General features: G+C 57.4%; 1 protein-coding gene across 6 annotated transcripts in view; it reads left to right on the top strand.

The window, feature by feature from the left end:
- The window catches only part of SBF1 (SET binding factor 1), a 131,953-nt gene that overhangs the window by 91,282 nt on the left and 18,866 nt on the right, over positions 1–21,805 (top strand). For all 6 annotated transcript variants that reach the window (XM_054006617.1, XM_054006704.1, XM_054006356.1 and 3 more), the window contains exons 5-22: positions 421–531; positions 4,023–4,128; positions 4,883–5,015; positions 6,452–6,560; positions 7,851–7,964; positions 9,106–9,183; positions 9,874–9,987; positions 14,789–14,917; positions 15,241–15,339; positions 16,154–16,358; positions 17,485–17,597; positions 18,226–18,375; positions 18,711–18,779; positions 19,720–19,878; positions 20,127–20,386; positions 20,642–20,814; positions 21,087–21,160; positions 21,491–21,686. In XM_054006617.1, the coding sequence (XP_053862592.1) occupies positions 421–531; positions 4,023–4,128; positions 4,883–5,015; positions 6,452–6,560; positions 7,851–7,964; positions 9,106–9,183; positions 9,874–9,987; positions 14,789–14,917; positions 15,241–15,339; positions 16,154–16,358; positions 17,485–17,597; positions 18,226–18,375; positions 18,711–18,779; positions 19,720–19,878; positions 20,127–20,386; positions 20,642–20,814; positions 21,087–21,160; positions 21,491–21,686 (2,392 nt within the window). The remainder of the gene's footprint in view (positions 1–420; positions 532–4,022; positions 4,129–4,882; positions 5,016–6,451; positions 6,561–7,850; positions 7,965–9,105; positions 9,184–9,873; positions 9,988–14,788; positions 14,918–15,240; positions 15,340–16,153; positions 16,359–17,484; positions 17,598–18,225; positions 18,376–18,710; positions 18,780–19,719; positions 19,879–20,126; positions 20,387–20,641; positions 20,815–21,086; positions 21,161–21,490; positions 21,687–21,805) is intronic.

Raw genomic sequence — 21,805 nt, 5'->3', positions numbered from 1 at the left:
GACTGAAGCAGAGCTGCAGATTGAAGTGCACTGTTGGTGGTGCTGGAGGTCAGCGTGGTGCCACTGGGAAACCAGTAGCGTCAAGCTGTGGCCTGTCCTGCTGTCTGTGCCTGAGATTGCACCCCTGGACCGGGATTGTCTCACTGATTTGTACAGAACTGTGTGCAATAAATACACAATCCCTTGTTGGCGACAAGGATTGCGAATGTCACTCTGAAGCGTTTGCAGCAGACAGGCTCCAAGCCCCGGCTGGGCCTGGACACGCAGTCTGCATGAGCAAGTGCTGGGCATGCAATGGTTAGCTCCGTGGGAGCCCCAGCCAGTACCTGTGTTTCAAATGAGCGGCCTCCCATGCTGTGCTCAAGTGGCTTGTCTGCTTCTTGCCATGGACACACCTCTCTGCTCTGTTTGCTCCTCCAGAACAGCCTGGGTTTGATTTACACCATCTACGTGGACGGGCTGAGTGCATCGCTGGAGAACGTCATTGGAAACCTCTTGACATGCACCATCCCCATTACAGGGGGAGCTCAGGTTGGTACCTGCTCATTTCTGTTCCCTCTCGAACGTGCCTTGCCCTCCCAGTGTGTGATGGCAGCAGCTCATCCAGGCCTGGATATATGGATGGGGGATGTTTCCATCCCTGCTCTGCTCCAGGGTGCGATGGGAATTGCGGGCAGTACCACTGGACGCTGGTTTCCTGGGATCAGCTGTGAAGCGGGTTGGGGGACAATGCGCTCAGAAGAGGCAGGAGAAGGCTACAGCTGCACTGCAGGCCGTCAAGTGGCTAGTGCAGACAGTGGCTTCCCATGTACTAGGGATGGTACTGCAGCAAACCATCTGGAGCTGCCTCTGGCTCCTCCCAGTGTCCGAGGGCAGCTTGGCTCATGGATTAGGTAGGGTGTCTAATACTGGCTTAGCGAAGGGTGGAAATTGGCCATGGTTGGAGAGTCCCATCTTTGTGGTGCCCCTTTGTAGAGTGTCACCTGAAAGCACAGCATGGCTTGGGCATCAGTTAACCTGACCTCCCACACGGACGAATCTGTCCGTGAGAACAGTTGCCATGCCCACTGGGCATGCATGCAGCCAGCAGAGATTCTGTTTCTCCATTCGCCCCGTCTGTCATACAGAGCTGCTTCAGAGCCTAGCAGCCACAGTCCATTGGTAAGAGCTGAGACCACCCTGAATGGGGCTAACGTTTGCTGTGGGGAAGGCCTGGAACCCCCTCTTCAAACAGTCTCACGTGGGAATCTGGTCTCATGCTTGTTCTCCGGCAGTCTGCCAAGGGGTAATGACAGAGCTTCTCAGCGGGGGTGGATATGGCCCAGTTGGATCTGGAGTCCTGGCAGGGAGGGTTAGGAGGTGGCAGTTTTAGCCCTGGGCTCTCATGAGGTGGGGTGTCTGCATGGTTAAGGTTCTTGACTACGATCCTGAAGGTCGTGGGTTTGAGTCTCGCTCAGTGTCTCACAGAAAGGCCACCTCCAGTTCACCCAGGTTAGGGCAATCAAAGGCGGTCGGCCGTGATGCTGGCCACATCACTCCCTTGTCTACTGCTGGCTAGGAAACAGATGTGCCTTAACTGCCTCAGCTCGATAAGCCATTGGCTCAGGGGAACTTAGACTCTCATGCTGCGCTGACATCTGGCAGCTCAGGCTGCACACAGCGCTTCACTCCTGCAGGGGTTGAGCTGCACGCTGCGAGCTGCTTTCCGGAGCTGCGGTGTGCTCAGCATGAAATCGCCAAGCCTCCTCCCCAGGATCCCTCTGGGTTGGCTGCAGCCTCTTGCCCTGCACCCACAGTGCAAAGTAGTGAGCCCCCAGAGGCCATGGGGATCCTTGAGTTGCAGTGTGCCCAAGTCCCTACAGGGTCTCTGATCTGCTCAGAGGTAGTCAAGCCGAGGGACCTTGGTGCCTAGAAGCACCAGATCTGGCCCCCACCTGGGGCGCTGTGGCACTGTCTGAAGAAGGGGGTGCAGCCTGTGAGACCTTTCTCTGTAGGCATCCCCAGAATGTCTGTAATGCAGAAGTGCCACCTTCATAGTCTCCAAGCCATTGCGCTTGGGGCTTCCTCCCCGGTTAGCCTAGAAGCACGCACAAGGCATGGAGGGGCCTTCCTGGGGTGAGGCTGGAGGTTGTATATCAGCCATGCTGAGGCCCCACAAAAGAAGAAAGGGGATGTTCTGTTTGTAAGCCACGCAAGGAGGAGGCTGCGTGCCACGTGCCCTGGGCTCCTCCTCACAGTCTAGGGTTGAGAGGGGCAGCCCTCCTGCAGGTGTGCTGGGTGCAGCTGACCGTGGCCAAGCCCCTCATGGGCGAGCTATGCAAGCAGGTGGATAAGGATTGTCGCGCATCAGAGGCTCAGTGAGTGACATGTCTCAGTGGAGCCTAGAGTGCTCCTGGGAATGAGCTGTGGCCTTAGCAGTTGGTGCATCTCGGTGCTCACGGACCCTGGGGTGCTGGTGTTAGGGCAGTTTGAAGGTGGCACCACCCCTTCTTGCACTTTGCTCCCCCCCCTGCTGTATCTGGAAGGGCTCTTTCTACATGTTGTGATGTGGCTTTTGCTGTGTCTGTCTGCATATTCCCTCCTTTGGGGGTTCAGGGCCCCATTCACTGTTGGCTTTGGTATGATGTGTGCATGTCTCTCCTTGTTGTCCGGCTGTGCTGCAGTGTTGTGCGTTTCTAACTGACTGTGCTATCTCTGTCTGTCCCTATCTCAGCCTGACGTGGAGGACGAAAGAGCGGTATGCACACCTTTTCTTTCATTGGGTCTGTCTCCTCTGTAACACTCCTCCCTTGGATGTTCAAAAGCTGCACATGTCCGGCCCCTGCAGCTGCTGGGTCAGCATCCCCCACAGAGAGTGGGAGGAGAGACTGTGCGTCTCCCCAGCCCAGGCAGTGCACCCCTGGTTGTCCACATGGCTCTGTGTGTGTGTGTTCGAGATGCAGGTGACCATGCACATGGGCCACAGAAGAAGGGGTTACATGTCCTGGGACCCAGTTGGGTGACATCAGAGTTAGTATGCTCCGTTCTCACCGCCTCTCGAATGCACAAGATCCCAAGTGTTTTCTGGGAGAAGCCCTGTTGAGTTCTCTGAGGGCCAGGGCTGTTCCCTCCCCTGTGTGCACCAGTGAAGGTTTTAAGGGGCATCTGAGGTGGGGCGATGGCCAGGAGGGAGCGTGCCAGGTAAAAATGGTGACGCTAGTGTGCGTGAGCATTGCTGTAGAAAGCTGAGCAGGGAGATGGAGAGGAGTCTCAGAGATCCTTAGGGGAGTGTGATCAATACTGAAGTCCTGAGATCGTACAGGCTCTGAACCAAGGCCAGGAGCCCAGGGGTGGGTGGGACTCCAGGCTCTGGGGCAGGCGAAGAGCTCAATACAGGTTTAAAATAAATGGTTGCAAAAGGGGGAGGCTATGCTGATCCATCCAGCCTTCGTCCCTCAGACCAGTCTGGGACAGCTGGTGCTCCCCTCTTCCTTGCGTAAGACACTGTACCTGCAATGAGAGCTTGTGTGTTTCTGGTGACAGGGCCGGGCGCTGCTGTACTGGCTACCCCAGTCGCTGCGACACTGCATGTGTTTCTGGGCGTGTTCCAAATCCCAGTGGAATGAACTCCATCCAATAGGCTGAGTGCTAAGTACAGCCGTAGCTGTCTTGGGGGTGGTTCCCCTCTGCAGCTGGCCAGTGGCTCTCCCTCACTGGGGCAGCACTGAGTCAGGCAGTACCTACATATCAGCCCCACCGCAGGGTGCCCTTCCCCTTGCAGGGCGGAGTCACGCTCACACTGCAGCTGGGAAAGACGCAGTAGCTATGGTGGGCGGCCCTGTGCCACCCCACAGGGTATAAAGCTGGACGACGTCCCTTTGGCCCCTGCGTCCTGTCCTGTCCGTCACTGGGTGAGCCCAGCTGCTTCTGGAGTTTGGCCTTCCACTCTGAGGTGGTAGGTGGGAGCTGGCTCCCCGTGATGCCTGCACTCGTCGGTTACTCGGCCTGAATCCCAGTGACTGGTGTGTGTCTGTTTCTTGCAGCGGACGATCTCTCTAGGGGCAGGCGACAGGCAGGTGATCCAGACGCCCATCAATGACTCTCTCCCCGTCAGCAGCTGCAGCGTAGCAGTGCTCTTCCGGCAGCTCGGTGAGACTCCGTCCCGGCCTCACCTGCTCATAGGGACAGGTGCTGAATACCGTCAGTCAGTGCCCTCTGCAGTGAATTCCTCGTCCTGCCCCCGATGCCATGCTCCTGACCTCAGCTTATCAGCTCAGTGCTCCATCCCCCCGCACCCCCACATCCAACCGAATCTCTCCAACTCACACTGCCTTCCTTCTCTCAGGAACTGAGGGGGAGCCTGGCAGTTGGGCTCTGGTTGTGGCCCCAAACTGTGAGTCCATTCAGATGCCGTGTTAATGGGCACTGACTGAGCACCTAGGCAGGGGCAGCAGGAGAAGGCAGGCTGGGTCTGAGCAGCTGCAGGCCATTCTGTGCAGGGATTTGTGCTCCAGCTGCTCTCACTGCATCAGCTGCCAAAGATGCCAGACAAGGGGGTGTGCAGAGCTCCAGGGGAGTCCCCAAGGGACTTTCAGAGCAGTCTGGCTGGCCCTAAGCTCAGAAACGGTCCGTGAGTTAGCAGGTCCTAGCACTGATCCAGAGGTGACAGGAGGTTTCTAGTAGACGACTGACACGCTTGCTGTCCAGTGAATGGAAGAGGAAGTCCCATCCCCATGCAGCAGGAGGAAGGGGCAACAAGGGGTGGGGATGTGGGGGAGACTCTTGGCAGCCTGTTTGGTGGGGTGAGAGAGCAGGCGCTCGTGGGGCTCTAGCAGGACTCTGGTGCTGTACTTGGGAAGAATCCACCTGCAAGCGCTGTATGCTCTGCCCCTTCTCTCCCCAGGGATCACCAACGTGCTGTGTCTCTTCTGTGCTGCACTCACCGAACACAAGATCCTGTTTCTCTCCAGCAGTTACCAGAGACTCACAGACGCCTGCCGGGCCCTGCTTGCGCTCATGTTCCCCCTCAAGTACAGGTGAGGGAGTGCCGAGTCCACCTGACGCGTGGCTGGAGTAAAGGGGCTCGACGTCCCATGCAAAGCCCGTCTCCGGCTTTGCAGAGTGCCGTGCCTCCATCTGGCTCCGTGCACTAATGGTGTCCAAGTCCCATGACTAGTGTGGCTGATTACTGTAGGCCAAGCACTATCGGGGACGGCCAGGGGAAATCAAATCAGAGACGTGTTCTCTGGCTGCACTGAAAGCTCCTGTCCATGGCTTTAGAGGCGTCTATTATAATTAAATTCCTCAACAGCAAAATAACACGAATAACCCCAGCTCCGCACCCCCTGAGCAAAATTTGGGCTCTAGACTATCAGAGAGGGAGCGAGTTTCAGCGCTGAAGGCCCCTGCCAGCTGCTTCCTCCGAGCCCAAGGAGCTGTGAGCATGAACTGATTGCAGCTGCCGCACGGCCTCCTGGTGAGAGAGGGGGGTGTCTCAGGTAGCCAGGTGCTGCAGATGCCGAGTGTGATCAGCTCTCACTGAGCTCAGTAAAGGCTTGGCACTTACAGGATTGGGCCCTCTGGGGTTCCCCTGTGATACGCTCCATGCCTAAGTCACTCTGCAGGCAGTGCAGACCTCCAGAGCCCTGCTGTAAGGCTTCTCCAGCTCACCCCACCAGTGACCTGATTGAATGGGGTAGAGGAAATCAGCAGGACTCCAGGAGCCCCCAGAGCTGACCACCCCCAGTGACCCTCCCCAGAAAGGGTGATTGCATACAGGGCACTCGTTAATGAGACGGCTGGGCGCCCTGCTCACCCCACCCTGAAGGGGAGATGTTGACTGGCTCAAACAGTGACCTGACTTCGCTTCCCAGCCCAGGACAGGGTTCCATCTCCTACGCTGCTCCCTGTTTGCACCCCTCCAGGGTAGGGCAGTGAAGATAGATGTGTCATTGTCGCTGCTAGCTGCCTGCTCTAGTTCCAGGCTGCCAGTGCCACTGGAGAAGGGTTCTTTACATTTTAAATATAAATATATTCCTTTGGCATGTACACCCTCCTGCCCTCGAGCCGGAAGCACTGGACATGGGCACAGGCTGACTGTAACTTTAGAGCCAGATAACATGACTGCGGGTCTCTTTACAAACCTAGAAGCCCCCCTAGCTGTGAGGCGCACAGTTGAGAGTGCCTGCCGTGGCAGAAGGGCCCTGACCCCACTACTCACTATCCACTGGCTATTAGCGTGGGTCCCATCTTGGGTCAGGGTTGTTCCTTGGGCTATCTTCCCCAGGACTTTCACCAGGCCGGTTTGAAATGACTTGTGTGATGTGGGCGCCATCGTTTCCCTGGGGGACTATTGCACTGTCCGGGTGGCTCTGGAGCCTGGCTTGGCCAGGGTGCAGCGGGGTCGTGTAGCCAGACGCTGGGCCCAGCGTAGCTCCTGATTGGCTGTAGTGACGATCTGCTTTGGTTACAGTTTCACGTACGTGCCCATCTTACCTGCACAGCTCCTTGAGGTGCTCAGCACTCCCACACCCTTCATCATTGGAGTCAGCTCCATCTTCCACTCGGAGACGCAGGAACTGGTGAGGCGCTGCGTAACCCCGTCTGTGCAGTAACTCTTCCCCTCCCCCGCACATTGCTCCAGTCCCCCTGGGTCCGAGCTCTTGAGGGAGGGGCAAGAGGTCATGTGCCAGTGGGAATGGGAGTGCGGGGATGAACAAACCCTGCTAGAACAGGCTGCACTTGTTCAGTCAGACCGGCCGGGGCTGAGATCCAGGCATGTCTCACCAGTCAAGCAGGGCTGGGCCGGGGCTGGGCTTGCCTGGGACTTGGGTCCTAGCTCCATGACGGTGACTGAAGATGCAGTTTGAGACGGCTGTGTGGGCACTTACTGCGCTTTGAGCACCTGGTTTGGGTTTAGGGCTAGTCTACGCTGGCAGCGCTTCAACGTGGCTTGTGTGGTCACGGCGCAGCACGGGGAGAGAGCTCTCCCACTGCTCTAAACAAACCACCTCCACGAGGGGCGCAGCTCCCAGCGCTGGGGCACTGTCTACACGGGCGCCTCACAGCGCTGAAACGTGCTGCGCTCGGGGGTGTTTTTTCACACCCCTGAGCGAGACAGTTGCAGCGCTGTAAATTGTCAGTATAGACCAAGCCCTTAGTTAAGTCAGTTCTAAGCTAAACTGAAATAAGCCTGATTTAAACCGAAACAAGAGTGCCTGACCGGCCTTTTGAACTGCTTCAACTAAGTTGGTTTAAATTACCTGTTAAACCGGCCAGCCTCATGTAGACAAGCCTGTGGGTTCTGCGGGATTGGCACTGGTGTTTCATTTGGTGAGGTCAGTACTCTCTCAGTGCCCTGTCTCAGTGAGATGTAAAGCCAAGGTCCTGAACCCTGGTAAGATCCTCTGGCACTTCCCCTAAGAGTGCAGCTGTGAACCCTGGTGTCCTGGTAGCACCCTGATTTGTGCAGTTCCTGGTTCCCCCCTGCTGTTAGGTTCAGACGGAAATGGTGGTGTTGCTTCCTGTCCTGCCCTGGTGTGCAGCGTTCCTGTGGCTGTAACACAGCTGCTGCACTTCACCCCAGCGGGTGACGTGCTCCCCAGGCGTATTTCGTATGTCAGCGAGTGCTCAAGTACCGTGGCAATGGGCTCTGTGTAAGAAGCTATAGGGATTGTAAAGTGCTCTAGGCTCTACCAGATTATGCGGGGGGAGGCTGTTAAGTACAAATTCCTTTCTCTCCCCCCCCCCCCCCCCCCAAAAAAAAAAAAAGAGAGCTGTATGCAGCTCCTTTGCTGGGTCACTCAGCTGGGTGGGGAGCATCCAGAAAGCCTGTCCAGTCTGTGTGCTCATGCCTGCCTCGCTACTTTCAGTTGGATGTCGTCATAGCAGATCTGGATGGTGGGACAGTGACCATCCCAGAGTGCATTCACATCTCGCTGCTGCCTGAGCCATTGCTCCATCAGACACGAGAAGCCCTCTCCATGGTAAGTGTGGGACCCCAGCACTGATCCCCTTCCCGTCTCAAGAGGTTCCTGATATGGGTGTGACTATAGCACTCGAGGCATGTGGCCAGGACCCTGTGGGCAGGTGTTGGGAGTGAGATCAGGCACAGCAGCAGAGCCTGAATAGGGAGTCTTCCCACGTCTCGGGAGGTTGTGATCATATCACTTGAGGTTTGTCATGCTTCCTTCCTCCCCGCAGGGCACACTGGGGTGCTGGGGTTCGGCACCTGCAGTTGCTTCAGGTTTCTGGGAGTCTTGTGAATGGTCCTCACTCTCCAAACAGGAAACCACTCCAGCCCTGGAGCTCCTTGCATGGGTGCTAGCTGGTCCCAGAGGGGCTGTGACCCTGGGCATGTGTGTCCAGAACAACATGGCCTTAGCAGCTCTCGCTGATGCTGATTGCAGAATGTGGCTCAGGAAAGCTGGTGGTTTCCAGGCAGTCCCCTGCATTGGTGCCTGTCTATTTAGTCAGGATAGAAGAATCTCTGTCTGCACTGAGGAGCCAGGCCTCTGATCAGCAGCTGCTGCTCTGAAGTTAGTGCGCCTGGTTACGAGGGAGCCCAGCACCTCAGCAACGTCGGTCAGACGTGGAGACTATTCTCATTATGGGCAGCCTACTGACAGAACAGGGCTTGAAGCCAAAGCAGAGAGACGATAGTGGGCAGGGTCATGGAAACTTCCCGGAGCTCCCATCCCCTCTCCCAAGCCAAGTGACTTGTCTGAGGAGGCTTCTCCAGGGCTGCAACCCTAGGCAGTGCCCTGTGAAGCTGCAGGGAGCTATCCGCTAGATCTGAAGGGCAGAAGAGACCCTCACGTTCATCTAGTTGGGCTTGTGTGATGCAGGCTATAGAACTCCATCCTGCAATTCCTGCCCCAATCCAAAGGCACTGTGGCCTGCAGGCCTCTTCAGGTCTGATCCCCAAGGCTGGCAGGACCATGTCTCTCTCTGGGCCTGGTGCTCTCTCTGGAGAGTGCCACTTCCCAGGGCTCACTGCAGGGCAGGGCCCAGTGCCAGCTGCTCCGTGGTCCATTGAGGAAGTCCTGGCCTCTTCCAGCTGTGGTGGTTGAACTCCCAGGGGGCTAGGGCTTCCTCTCTGAGCATGCTCTCTGCTTGTCTCTGCAGATCTTGGACCCTGAGCTGGAGATAGCAGACTTAGCATTCCCCCCATCAACCGTCTCTGCCCCCTCCCTCAAAATGCAGGTGAGTGGGGGAGCTGGGAGGGGCCTGGGAAGACACGTTTGTACTCGAGTGTGTCCCTTCTGAGTGCCCATTCCTAGGGCGTGGGATTGCAGGGGAGCTGCTTTCCCTGCTGGGGTTGGGAGGGGCTGCTCTTTATTTCCAGGGCCAGGAGCAAGGTGGGGCTGAAGCTTCCATCTAGGTGCTGGTTAAGGAGCCGACAGTGGTGTTGCCAATAGCTGGGCAGGAGATGGTGTTTACAGGGCTAGAGAGGAGGGTTCCATGTTGGCCTCCCTATGGATATGCCTCCCCTATGCATATGGAGCTCCCTAGCTCTCGGCAGGAGCTGGAAATCGCCCTCATCTGGTGCTCTGGGGACAGCTTCATCAGCAGACACCATAGCGTTACAGCCGCACTGAACTGTGAAGGGCCTGTTTCACTGTGAGCAACGTAAGGACCTCCCTTTGCCTCTGCTCGGTGCAGAGGGAGGGGGCATGGGTTTCCTTCCCCCTCTCCATTCTATCCCAGCCCCTGCTTTCCTCCCGTCGTCCCTTTGTGTTTCCTGCCTGGCAGGTGCTGGGTCTGGCGACTGGGTCGGAGCCCGTCTCTTCCTGACGAGGCATCTCTGCTGCCAAGCTTCTGGCCCCATCCTCTCAGGCTGCTTCCTCTGCTGTCCTCTCAGGGCCTGACTGTTCTGTCCTTCTCTTGCTGCAGGACAAGGAGATCCGAGCTGTCTTCCTCCGCTTGTTTGCACAGTTGCTGCAGGGCTACCGCTGGTGCCTGCACATCATCCGCATCCACCCAGAGCCAGTCATCCGCTTCCACAAGGTAAGGCCGCTGGTACATGGGTGGGTGGGTGGAGGGGATTTCAGATGCACCCTTGGAGCCAGAGCACAGAAGGTCACAGGGTAAGTGGGCTTGAGCCTGAATCAGTACTTGGATGGGCAGAGCACCCAAAAACCCAGGTACTGCAGGGGGCAGTGTGAGTAACGTGGTATGGGAAACTCTTACCTCTGAGGGCTTGTCTGTAGGGGTTGGGGATGGATTTCACATTGCCTTTTGGTTTTGGGTTCAAATGCCTTGTGCCCACAAGACACAATTATTTTTTCCAGTTATCTGGTCTTTTGCGAAGTGGATAATTCAGCGTGGAAGTGGATTAAGTTCATTTTGAGATGAGTTAGTCTAGAAAAAGGTTTTGTGTGGATGCTGCTCATTTCGGATTCTCTTTCCTGCCACTGGCAGTCCTCCCACTGCATCCCACATTGCATTGCTTCACATCTGGATCGACCTGTCTCCTTACTTGTGTTCTCTACTTGTCTGGGATCGTGTTGACTGGATGTCATCTCCCCCATTTAAATGCTGGTGCACAGCCATGTGCTCTTCCTCCTCACTGGAGTCGTGATCAGGCCTGATCAGGACTCCAGTGAGGAGGAAATTTCCCAGCAAACCTAGGATCCTCTTTCCCACACAAGAGTCTGAGGAAGTGATGTCTCCCAACACCCAAGTGGACTCCCACCAAGATAGTGCTGGGAAAAGATCACTGCCAGTGAGTGGTATGTGCTATCATAGAAGATTAGGGTTGGAAGAGACCTCAGGAGGTCATCTAGTCCCACCCCCTGCTCAAAGCAGGACCAACCCCAACTAAATTAGCCAGGCCTTAAAAACCTCTAAGGAAGGAGATTCCACCACCTCCCTAGGTAACCCATTCCAGTGCTTTACCACCCTCCTAGTGAAATAGTGTTTCCTAATATCCAACCTAAACTGCAGGGCTCCAGCTTGATACCGGCTGCCAACTAGACATGGAACCATTGATCAGGAGCCGTTGAGCCCGACGATCTAGCCAGCTTTCTATCCACCTTATAGTCCATTCATTCAATCCATACTTTAACTTGCTGGCAAGAATAATCCTCAAAAGCTTTGCTAAAGTCAAGATATATCACAACATATTTTATATATATTACAACATAATTCTATAAGGGAGTTTAACAAACTTCATCCCTCCTTTCCCACCACTGTGCTCAAAATGGCATCTGCACCAGAGAATTTAAGCTCTACAGCTGCAATTTTTCTGAACTATTCATACCCACAGTCATCAGCCTCACTGAAAACTGCCTAACCATCTCCAAGCTCCCCCCAGACTGGGAAGATCCTACAGGAATGATAGAGAGATCTGCTTGAGCCTCACTTTAAAGTCCAACCTGGACCCGGACCCAACCCAAGAAAGTCATTTCCAAAACCGACCCAGTTCAAACCTGACACTTCCTCCCTCAACCCTGTGCTAGAGCTGCTGCTGCCTCGTCCTTGGGGCTCGGCCTGGTAGGGGATTCCTGTGCCCATGATCTATCAGTGTTGGGTTAGGGTTAGCCCCGCTCCTGCCGACTGCCACTGCCTTACTGTGCTGTGCACGCTGTGGAGTGAGAGGATCAGAGCCGACCAGACCTGACCGAGAGGGTTGGGTTGTTTTTAGACCTGTCCAGATTCTCGCAGGTGGGTCCAGGTCAGGTTGCAGGGCTCCAGGAGCGGTATCCAAAATTGAGGAAAGCATCATCGATCATTGCTCGGGAGACTGGAATTAGTACAACTCCTACTTGTTTCACAGCTCCGGCACTCGCTGCCTCCCCTCATCCCCAACCGGACATTATCAATTTCAGAACATAGGGCAAATCTCTGGGTCAAGAAAAGGAAGACGAGAGAGGAAACGTCTGGGGACTTTGTCTGCGTCCCAGAAGAGGGTTAAGAACACAAGATGGAGGAAGGCCTCCTTGTGGAGAGAGGACAGAGACTTGGCAAGGGACGACTCTGAGAAAGATAGGTACGTGCAGAGGCAGCTGCTGGAGTTGAGGCACAAGCAGACAGTCGTGCTGGAGAACATTCTGGTACTATGGTCCCACCTGTTTCCTGTAGGCTGTGGAGAGCCCGGTGTTCTGAGTAGCAGTACCCTTCTCCTGCTCCAGCTCCAGGCAATTCCCTCCATATTCCAACACACAGAGAACAGTGGATCGTGGGACCCACCTTCGCTCCTGCTACTACACGTGATAGTTTCTCCCCTCGCCATTCTACACCCCCAGGCGAGAACAGGCAGAAGCCCTGCACCTGTGCATGTTTGGGACCAGGTGATCTACTTTGGCACAGTTATGGTCCATAAAGCGTGCATTGTTTATGTTGTGATTTACATTCCACTGGTTTCACATGTGCACAGTAACATGTTTTATTTGCTCTGTTTGATGTTCGATAAAGGTTATTTCTGACTAAGGTTGTGTGGTTTAGAATTGCACGCAGGCCATCAACACAATAAAATGCCCTTTCATAAATCAGTGCACACAGCATGGAAAAGCACAGTAAACTTCCATTTCATACAATCCTGCCAGTGACTAACGCACTGTGTACCCGGTGCATTTCAACATCTGAACTCCTAGTCTTGAAGGAGGCACACTGGGCAACCTGCCCCCGTGGCCTGATGATGTGCTGGTTTGCAGAAGCAACCTCTCAGGCTGTAACTTTCCGGAAGTCTCTGCCCCTTCGCCTCCCACCCATCAGTGAGGTGCTTTCTCTTACCCTCTCAGGCAAAATACAGCAAGCAGCTCTCTCACCAGTCTCCAGCCTCATCACCAGGCTCCTGCACTTCTCTTAGCCTTCCAAACGCATGCTCTGTTGTCCCTCTGCAGCGGAGTCTCCCAGGATGACGTTGGGAATCACAGCACCACTAATGCCCATAGCGGTCCTGGGAGCAAAGGTACCCTTTGTCATTGAAGAAAACAGGGCTTAGTTTCTAAGGATCTTGGCACCACAGACCTTTCCAGACTCTCTCTCTCTCTCTCTCTCTCTTCACTCCCCTCCCTACCCCCCGGGGGGATTAATACTGGTGAACCTCCCACAGCAAACAGCCATGGAGAAATACCCTTTTCTATTGATGAACTCTGAGGTCTGATGTGGGGGGCAAAGAATAGGCACATGGGTCCCGCTGGTGGCCCCAATACAATTTGGGAACCCCAACAATGCAAATCCACTGGTAACTTCCTGTGTGTTTGACCCTGGACATCAATGCCCTCTCTAGCAATGCATCCATCCCTGACAACCGCCCCAGCAGTTGATCTGCCAGCACCCAACTGGTCAGCTACCGACATGAAGTTGGAGGCGGTGAGCAAATGGTCACATGCTTCTCCAGGTCAGCGTGCTGTGGCTCCAGGGTGAACTCTGCACAGATCTCTAGGAAAGTGGCCTTTGTCATCCTGAAATCCTGCTGCCACTCCACATCACTGCCCTTTCCCAGCTGTCGGGGCTCGTTTCCTGAGCCCAGAAACGGCATCCTGCGAGAAGCTGGTCCAGGAAATGGCCATCCACAAGCAGCTGTTTGATTTCATCCTCCACCACTCCTCTCCCGAGATTGGCTGACTCCTAAAGTCATCCAGCTGCTGGACCGCAAATGCAAATGGGACAACCTGTGTGTATTAACGACAGTCAGGAAGGCTGCAGGCAGCAGTGTTCCCTCCATGCCAGCTGACAACAGTTTGAAAACGGCGCTGGCTCACAAGGGACAGATGAATCATGGGATGCCAAGAGAGGAACCATCGGAATTTGCTCCTTTGCTTCCAAGTTCCAGAATTCCAGTGGCTTCACAATGCCCTGCGATAAAAATCCCAGACTGCCCAGAGCCCAGCAGCTGCGCAATGCACCATGGAATACCCTCCCAGAACGTTGTATGCTTATTTTAAAAGCAAAACAAAAAACACAGTGCCATATGAGTGCACCGATTCCTGAGGAATTCGGATACAGCTGGCTGTGTGGACACACTTATTTCAGATTAGTTATTCCACAAAAACCTCCCTGGCTGGACAAGCCCTGAGTCAGTGTGCTCCTCCGTGCAACGTGAAGGGAGGGATCGGGGGTGAGGGGGGGTGCTGTGCTGTTAAAGAGGCTGTCTACTGCATGAGATGTGAAACTGACCACTCCAGCCTTGGTGTCCCGGGTGTATTCCATTCTGTCCCCTGCACTCCCCCTGGAGTTCATCGGATACAGCATTGCTCCAGTCTCAAACCACGCTGCTGTCCTGGGTTCCATCCCAGAGGCGGCCGTATTTGAACTAGTGCCTGTACGTGGATGACTGTAAAGGCCTTGGAGAGCTGTTGGGTTGAGGAGTGCAGCATTGTGAGTAGGGGCCTTGGGACCAGGAACTCCTGAGCTCTGGCTCTGACATGCACTGCTGTGACCCCAGGTTCTAATCCGTATATCTCTCTCGCTGGGCTTCCCTGTCTGTAAATGAATCTAATTCTGACCCACTCCTCAGGGCTGTGAAGAGGGGGAAGTGTTCAGGGGGGCATTTATACAGCACCATCTGGTACTTTATGGGCAAATAAAGCTCTGCCCAAGGGTCTGGGTCTGAAATAGACACCGCATTACAAGCGGGCTTGGGGAAAGGAAGGCTCATGGCTGTGCGCACATCCTCCTAGTTCCCCCAGCATGGGGCTGCTGTCTGGAAGGTTGGGGGCTGCCACCATTGGCTCCTGCTCTTTTCCACCTCGTGACCTGAGAGCCCGTGACCCATTATGGTGATAGCGTGATGCCACGTCTGGCTGGCTCTGAGACTCAGGCCAGTCCACGGCTAATGGCTGCCTGCTGTTCCTTCTTGTAGGCAGCCTTCCTCGGTCAGAGGGGGCTGGTGGAGGATGACTTCCTCACCAAGGTCCTGGAGGGCATGGCGTTCGCTGGCTTTGTGACCGAGAGGGGCGCCCCATACCGAGCAATTGACCTGTTTGATGAGGTAAGAGGTGATTTGCGGGCAACTCCCCCCTTCCCTGGTTGGTCACCCTGCACGTCTCCGTCTCTGGCACTGACAGCCTTCAGTAAATAACCAAAGGCCGCAGAGCGTGTCTGAGCTCTTGCTTTCCCCTCCGAGGGACTGAGGCGTGAGCCAAAGACGTCCGGGGAGCAGCCTCGGCCTGCTGGCTGCAGCGCTCCGCATGGGCCGGGAGCAGCCGAGGAACCGCCTGAGCTGGGGCAGCCCTGGCACTAAGGAGCACAGCCAACACGGCACCCGAGCTCCCACGCAGGAGGCTGCCCCTCATGCCTCTTCTCCACCCTCAGCTGGTCGCCCATGAAGTGAAGCGGATGCGTGCCGAGGAGGGGAACAAGCAGAAAATACTGCGGCACATCAAGGAGCTGGCAGAGCAGCTCTATAAAAACGTAAGAGCCGAGGGCCGGGCTGTGGGGTGGGCAGGGCACAGTGGGGTGTCTGGGGGTGGGAATAAGGTGGAGGTGGGAGCCTGGCACGGGGGCAAAGCCTTCCTCTGATTAGGGTCAGGGGCCCCCACTGAAGGAGGTGCCATTCTCCCTTCACCTCTGGTGCTGCATGCCCAGTGCGGGAGCCTCTTCTCCTTGGGGTACTTTCCAGCCCTATGCCTCAACCCTCGTCTGCCGGCCACAGCTGGAGGTGGCAGAGGGGTAGATCGGTGACCGTTCTTGAAGCTGGCCCAGGTGGAATGTGGCCTTGTGGTTTGAATTGTCAACCCGTTGCCTGCCTGGTTCTCTCTGGTTTGGAGGGACTCTGCATGCATGGGTGGGCGTGGGGGGTGTTCAGAGTAATTCCTCCCCTGTGTGTCCCAACTGGTCTGGAGGATCTGGCCATCCACCCTTCCAGCCTTCAGACCGAGGGCGCTCTGCTGAGACTGCCTCTGGAGCATGACAGCACTGCCCTCTATGGCCCAGGGTCACTGTTAGACTTGCCAGGGCACTTCCCTGCTGCAGAGGGCTGAGTTCCCTACCTGCCCAGCATGTCCAGGCTCTCCCGGCCCCACGTGTGCGTGGGTGGTCACTGTCTCCGTGGCTCCGGAGAGCATAGTCCAGCTGGGCCTGAGCCGGGTACTCTGCGCCTGGTGCTGGAGGGCTCCTGGTTTGTAACGTGTGGGAAGGGCTGGGCCTTGGCGCCGGGTGCAGTTCCCCAGGGACACAGCATGGCAGGTCTGTCCTGGAGAGTAACCGGCGCCCCTTGCTGGAATAGGAGAACCCATACCCCGCAGTGACGATGCACAAGGTGCAGAAGCCCACAGAAGGCTGCTACCTGCGCCTACACCAGAGGCCTTTTCCCCGCTTGGACGAGGGGACAGTCCAGTGGATCATTGACCAGGCCACTGCCAAGCTGCAGACAGCCCCGCCGGCTGTGAAGGCGGAGAAGAAGTGTATGGTGCCATCGGGACCCCCCATTGGTATGTCTCCCAGGAGGAGCACAGCCTCACGGTAAAGGGCCACGCGAAGGCGGAGCTTTGCCTCCGCACTGCCAGGCTCACAGCCCAGTATGGGCACCACTGGCCTCACCACTGGCAGCTTGGTTGGATTTCAAAGCCTGCTCTGGGCCTGGGGTGGAGAAGGCTGCAGGGGTCCGTCAGCGAGGAAGGGCTGGAGAGATGGTTCTTACGTGTGGCTGGGATTCCCCGTAGCCATGAGCTGAGGCGGGGAAGGTGGAGGTTGGGGTGTGGCCCCATTGTCAGCCCAGAGGCTTAGCCGTGAGCTGGGGGGTGGTTAACCATGTGCTGGAGCTGCTCATGCCCACAGGGAGCCTTTCAGGTGAGATGGGGGGCTAGGCCCGAATTTGGGAGAGTGCTCCCTTTGTGTGCCCCGCTGGAGATGCACCCACAGCTCCCAATGCAGCCCCCTCAGACAGACCAGCCCAAAGTGCCTCGAATTGGGCACCCAAAGTCAGTGGACTCTTCTGAAAGGGTGAACCTAGATCTGTGGGGCCAGCATTGCTTGGGGAGGCGAGCAGCTTGCTCTGCGTCTCTACTGGTGGCTGCTCAGCTCTATTCGCTTCCGAAACAACGTGCTTAGTATGTTAGAGTGGGAGCGGGGAGCCAGGACTGCTGGGGCCTGTTCCTGGCTAGGCCCCTGACTCGTCATGCCCTGTGGCGAGCCACTGTACCTCTTCGTGCCTCAGTTTGCCTAGCTGTGAAATTGGGCTGCTGCCCAGCACTCCAGGGGTTATTGAATTGCTGGCTGTGAAGTCCTGGGCACCCCAGGGACGGAAGGCACCGGAGGGCCAGTGTTCCCATTTCCTGTATCCCCCTTGCCTTTTACCGAGTCCATGGAATCAGGAATCGTGTCCCCTGGGGATCTGTGCCGCTGGGGCCGCTCATCTCCACCGTAGCCAATTGGGCCGTCCTGTCCGCTGGAGAGGGAGCAGGGGAGACCCACGCGGGCATCACAAACACACAGCCCCTGCCCTCCCAGAGCAGGACAAAGAGATGGGCTGGCTGTGCGGCTTGCCTCCCTCAGGGGAACAGGCCAGCCTCCCTCACCCGCTCCTGCAGTGTAGTGACTGGTGGCTTTTCTCCCCAGCTGCCATCATGGAGCGCAATGGCAGTGCTCTGGCCAACAGCGCCCGCCGCCTGGAGGTGGTCAGGAACTGCATTTCCTACGTCTTCGAGAACAAGATGCTAGAAGCCAAAAAGGTGAGAGCCCAGGGAGCCGGTGGTAAAGGGGCGGGTGTGCGGAGAGACAGGACACCCAGCCCTTGGCTGCTCTACATCTCTGCCGTCCCATCACACAGACGCTTAGAGGAGAGAGCTTCCTGCCTGTGTCCAGTCCTCCGTCTGCCTAGGCTGCCCCCCACCGCCTCACACGCTCGTCAGCACGCCTCTTGCCCATTGTGCCACGGAGCCTGGCTAACTGCCACATTTCACCAGTGTGGGCTGGCAAATCTGGGATGCTGTGGCCACTGTCTGTGTCTGCCCCTACCTGGGACTGTCCTGTGGAGACGGCCAAAACAGGGGCTGGGCTCCCTGGGAGCCTTGCCCAGCAGCGGGCAGTGAGTGTTCTGTGCGGCTGCATTTGACTTTCCAGGGTGTGGGTTTGCAGTGTGGGTCATTGCGGCACCGGGGGCTCAGTGTGTCACCTCTGGCTGTGCTGACTACCCCAGGGTAGTCTGCGAGTTTCCAAAGCATCAGGCCTTGCAGTGGGCACTCTATATCCTACGTCCATCGCCAGTTGCTACCAACTGCCCTCCAGTCTGTAATCCTCAGCAGGGCCTGGACTGGAAGCTTGGTCCCATCGCTCTACCCTCTGCTCTTCTTCCTGCAGCTGCTTCCAGCTGTGCTAAGGGCCATGAAGGGCCGAGCAGCCAGACACTGCCTGACTCAGGAGTTGAACCTGCATGTGCAGCAGAACAGGGCTGTACTGGACCACCAACAATTTGACTTCATTGTCCGCGTGATGAACTGCTGTTTACAGGTACCGTGCCAAGGGGCTGGCTGGAGCCGCAGCGGGACGAGGGTTCACCAGGGCTGCTGCGGTCACACCCTTGGATTCCTTCGGGGGGCTGATGCCATGTGAACGGGGTCCTCTCCGGGATGCTGGAGAAGCCGGCACAGCTCTGTCCTGGAGGGTACTTGAGGCGGAGTGTGGGTGGAAGTCTACAGCTCTGGGGGCCCTGTGGTGAATGCCAGTTAACCCCTCTCCAGAGCTGTGGGGATGAGGTTTGGGGGTCTGTAGTTCTGGGGGCCTTATAGTGAATGTCCCTTTCTCCAGGGCTCTGTGCTAATCTCTTCTCTCTCTCCCTGCCCCAGGACTGCACTGCCATGGATGAGCATGGGATCGCAGCAGCACTTTTGCCACTAGTCACTGCTTTCTGCCGAGTACGTATCCGGTGCAGGCTGCGGATCCTGGCAGAAGGGCCTCGTGTCTGCCTGGCTGTAACTACGGAATGACTGCAGAGAGCGCCACTGAGCTGTGCCAGTGCAGGGGCTGGTCTCGCGGGGGAGGGTCACCCCACAGGGGCCGGAGCGCAGGCTCCACTCTGCCTCCTGCCTCGGTCCTGTTGGGCCCAAAACCCTTTTGACTTCAACAGGTCTGAGAGGCCTTGAAAGGCTGTGGTGTGAGGAGAGATGTCAGCTCTGCAGCCGCTGGCCTAGTTCCTCCCGCCCAGGGGTAGCCACTTTGGGTACAGCTACAATGCAGTCAAAAACCCGCGCCAGCCGGGCTCACGGGGCTTGGGCTGAGGGGCTGTTTTATTGCTGTGTAGACTTCCGGCTCGGGCTGGAGTACGGGCTCTAGGACCCTGCGAGGTGGGAGGGACCCAGAGCTCAGAAGTCTCCCCCACAAGCCCGAGTCAGCTGGCATGGGCCAGCGGTGGGTTTTTCATTGCAGGGTAGCCAGACCCTCTGTGGCAGCAGGGGCTCCCTGTCAGGGAGACATAGCAGCCGTGGCTGGGCCTCTCTCAGGCGCTGCTCATCTCTGGGCTTGAGACCAGGGCTGTGGCACCCAGCTGCAGGGTGCGCAGACAGCTGGATCACAAAGGCCAGGGAGCGTTGACCTTGATTCCTTCAGTCTCGCAGGAGCAGAGCTCAGTGTTTGCTCCCCGACAGCAGAGGCGGTTTGCTGTGGCATTAATTGGGCATGCGGAAGGAGCAGTCAGTGCAGAGTTACTTTGTGCAGGGAGGGGGCTCAGTGTATGTGGTGCCACTGGCTGGCCAAGGGCACTGCCTTTCCCAGCTAGAGCACAGCATGGGTGACCTGGGAGGGGCTGGCATACAGGAGGCATCTGCACTGAGACCCTCTCTTCTCTCTGCCCCCCAGAAACTGAGCCCGGGCATCACGCAGTTTGCCTACAGCTGTGTGCAGGAACACGTCGTGTGGACCAACATCCAGTTCTGGGAGGCCATGTTCTACTGCGACGTGCAGAACCACATCCGAGCCCTGTACCTGGAGAGCAATGAGGAGAACCACGTGGATGAGGTGATGGGGCGGCAGGAATACCAGTCCCAGGCCGTCCTGGCCCGGCCTTCCTCGTAGCTAGTGAGGAGGCAAGAACTGGCCTGAAGGCAGGGGGTCTGGGATATGACCTGGCTTGGGGCTCCTGGGGAGAGATGGGGGTAGAAGGCCCTGATGAGAGCAGGTGCTTTGTTGCAGACACTGCGGGGTGGGAGCTGGCACACGGGTTTCCTGCTCGGGCAAAGGGCTGATCTGTCCCCCTGCTCCATTAGGAGGGCAAGGAGGGGCCTCAGGAAGAGAAATCTGCCCTGGAGATTGCGTCGGAGCAGCGGAGGCTGTGGCCTACCATGAGCCGGGAGAAGCAGCAGGAGCTGATCCAGAAGGAGGAGAGCACGGTCTTCAGCCAGGCCATCCACTACGCCAACCGCATGAGCTACCTGCTGCTGCCCCTCGACACCAGCAAGAACCGGCTGCTGCGCAGCTCGGGGCTAGGTGACGTGGAGAGCGTCAGCAACAGCTTCGTCACCAACAGGTAGCTGGCTGGTGGCTGCGCTGGGACTGGGGAGGTGTGGGAGCTACCACTGAAGGATCTGGTCGGGATGGGGGACTGAAGCTGACATGTGCTGCCAGGACCTGGAGGAGGCAGGCTGTCCAGGTTGGGGGTGGAACTAGTGTGTTGTGTGTGTGGCCCTGGGTGCCCGGGAGAGCAAGGCTGTCGGGGGTGCGGGGGAGAGCCGGCATGTGCTGCGTGGTCGGGCTCTCTCCCAGCCGAGTCTCCCTGTGTTAGCATTGCCGGCAGCATGGCCGAAAGCTACGACACGGAAAGCGGGTTTGAGGATGCCGAGAGCTCCGACGTGGCCAACTACGTGGTACGCTTCATCAACCGCTTCGTGGACAAGGTGTGCACGGAGAGCGGCGTCACCAACGAGCACCTGAAGGGGCTGCACATCATGATCCCTGGTAAACAGCTTGTCCAGCATGGGGGTGGGACTCTGGGAGAGGGGGCTGGGTTTGTAGCCAGCGCTTTGCTGCCGAGAGTCCCCTCCAGAGCAGGGGAGGGGTGTGCTCAGGCACTGCCCACCAAGGGCTGTGCTCCCCCAGGAGGAAGTGGGGAGGCTGGCAGAGAGGCTGCAATAGGCCCGTGTTCTCAGTCTCCTGCTGTCTGGGGCCTGCAGCCGGGACGGGACGCTCCTGCCCCATAGGGTTAACTCTACGTCTCCCTTCCTCCTCAGACATCGTGCAGATGCACATAGAGACACTGGATGCTGTGCACAGGGAGAGCAAGAGGCTCCCTCCTATTCAGAAGGTCTGTACTACCTAGCTGCACAGGGGCATCCCCTCCCTTCCAGGTTGCATCCCCTACGCCCTGCACCATGGCTGAGGCAGCCTGTGGGGTGCAAAGGGGTCCCTCTGCCTGCATGGGCCTCCCTTCTGAGGCAGCTGGGCTCGGCGGGGCTGAGTCGGGAATTACCCTGTCTGCCCTGGCAGGGCAGGGGCCCAGTGGGTCTCCAGCAAGAGCTGAAGCAGCTCCATTGTGGGGCCCAGCTGCGAACCACTCCCCAGCCGTCGTGGCTCTGTGCGGGGGGGCTGGCCTGTCTCCCATGGCTTTCAGCCCTCCTCCTGTTTGTCCCTGCAGCCCAAGCTGCTGCGCCCCAGCCTGCTGGTGGGTGAGGAGTGTGTCATGGAAGGGCTCCGCGTGTACCTCATGCCTGACGGACGTGAAGAAGCTGCCGGAGGGAATATTGGGGGCCCCCCACTGCTCCCTGCCGAAGGAGCCATCTTCCTCACCACTTACCGCATCGTTTTCAAGGGCACCCCCACGGACCCGCTGGGTGAGGACCCTCCCTCTGCGCCATACTCTACATCCCCTGTGGCCTGGTGGGCTGGTCTCCGCACTGCTCCTCGGGGGCCTCGGGCAGATCAGCCATGGGAGGTGGAGGATTTGCCGGAA

Source organism: Malaclemys terrapin, chromosome 1, assembly GCF_027887155.1.
Source record: "Malaclemys terrapin pileata isolate rMalTer1 chromosome 1, rMalTer1.hap1, whole genome shotgun sequence".
NCBI classification, from domain to species: domain Eukaryota; kingdom Metazoa; phylum Chordata; order Testudines; family Emydidae; genus Malaclemys; species Malaclemys terrapin.
Note: the sequence above shows the minus strand (reverse complement) of the source record. Positions and strands in the feature narration are given on the sequence as shown.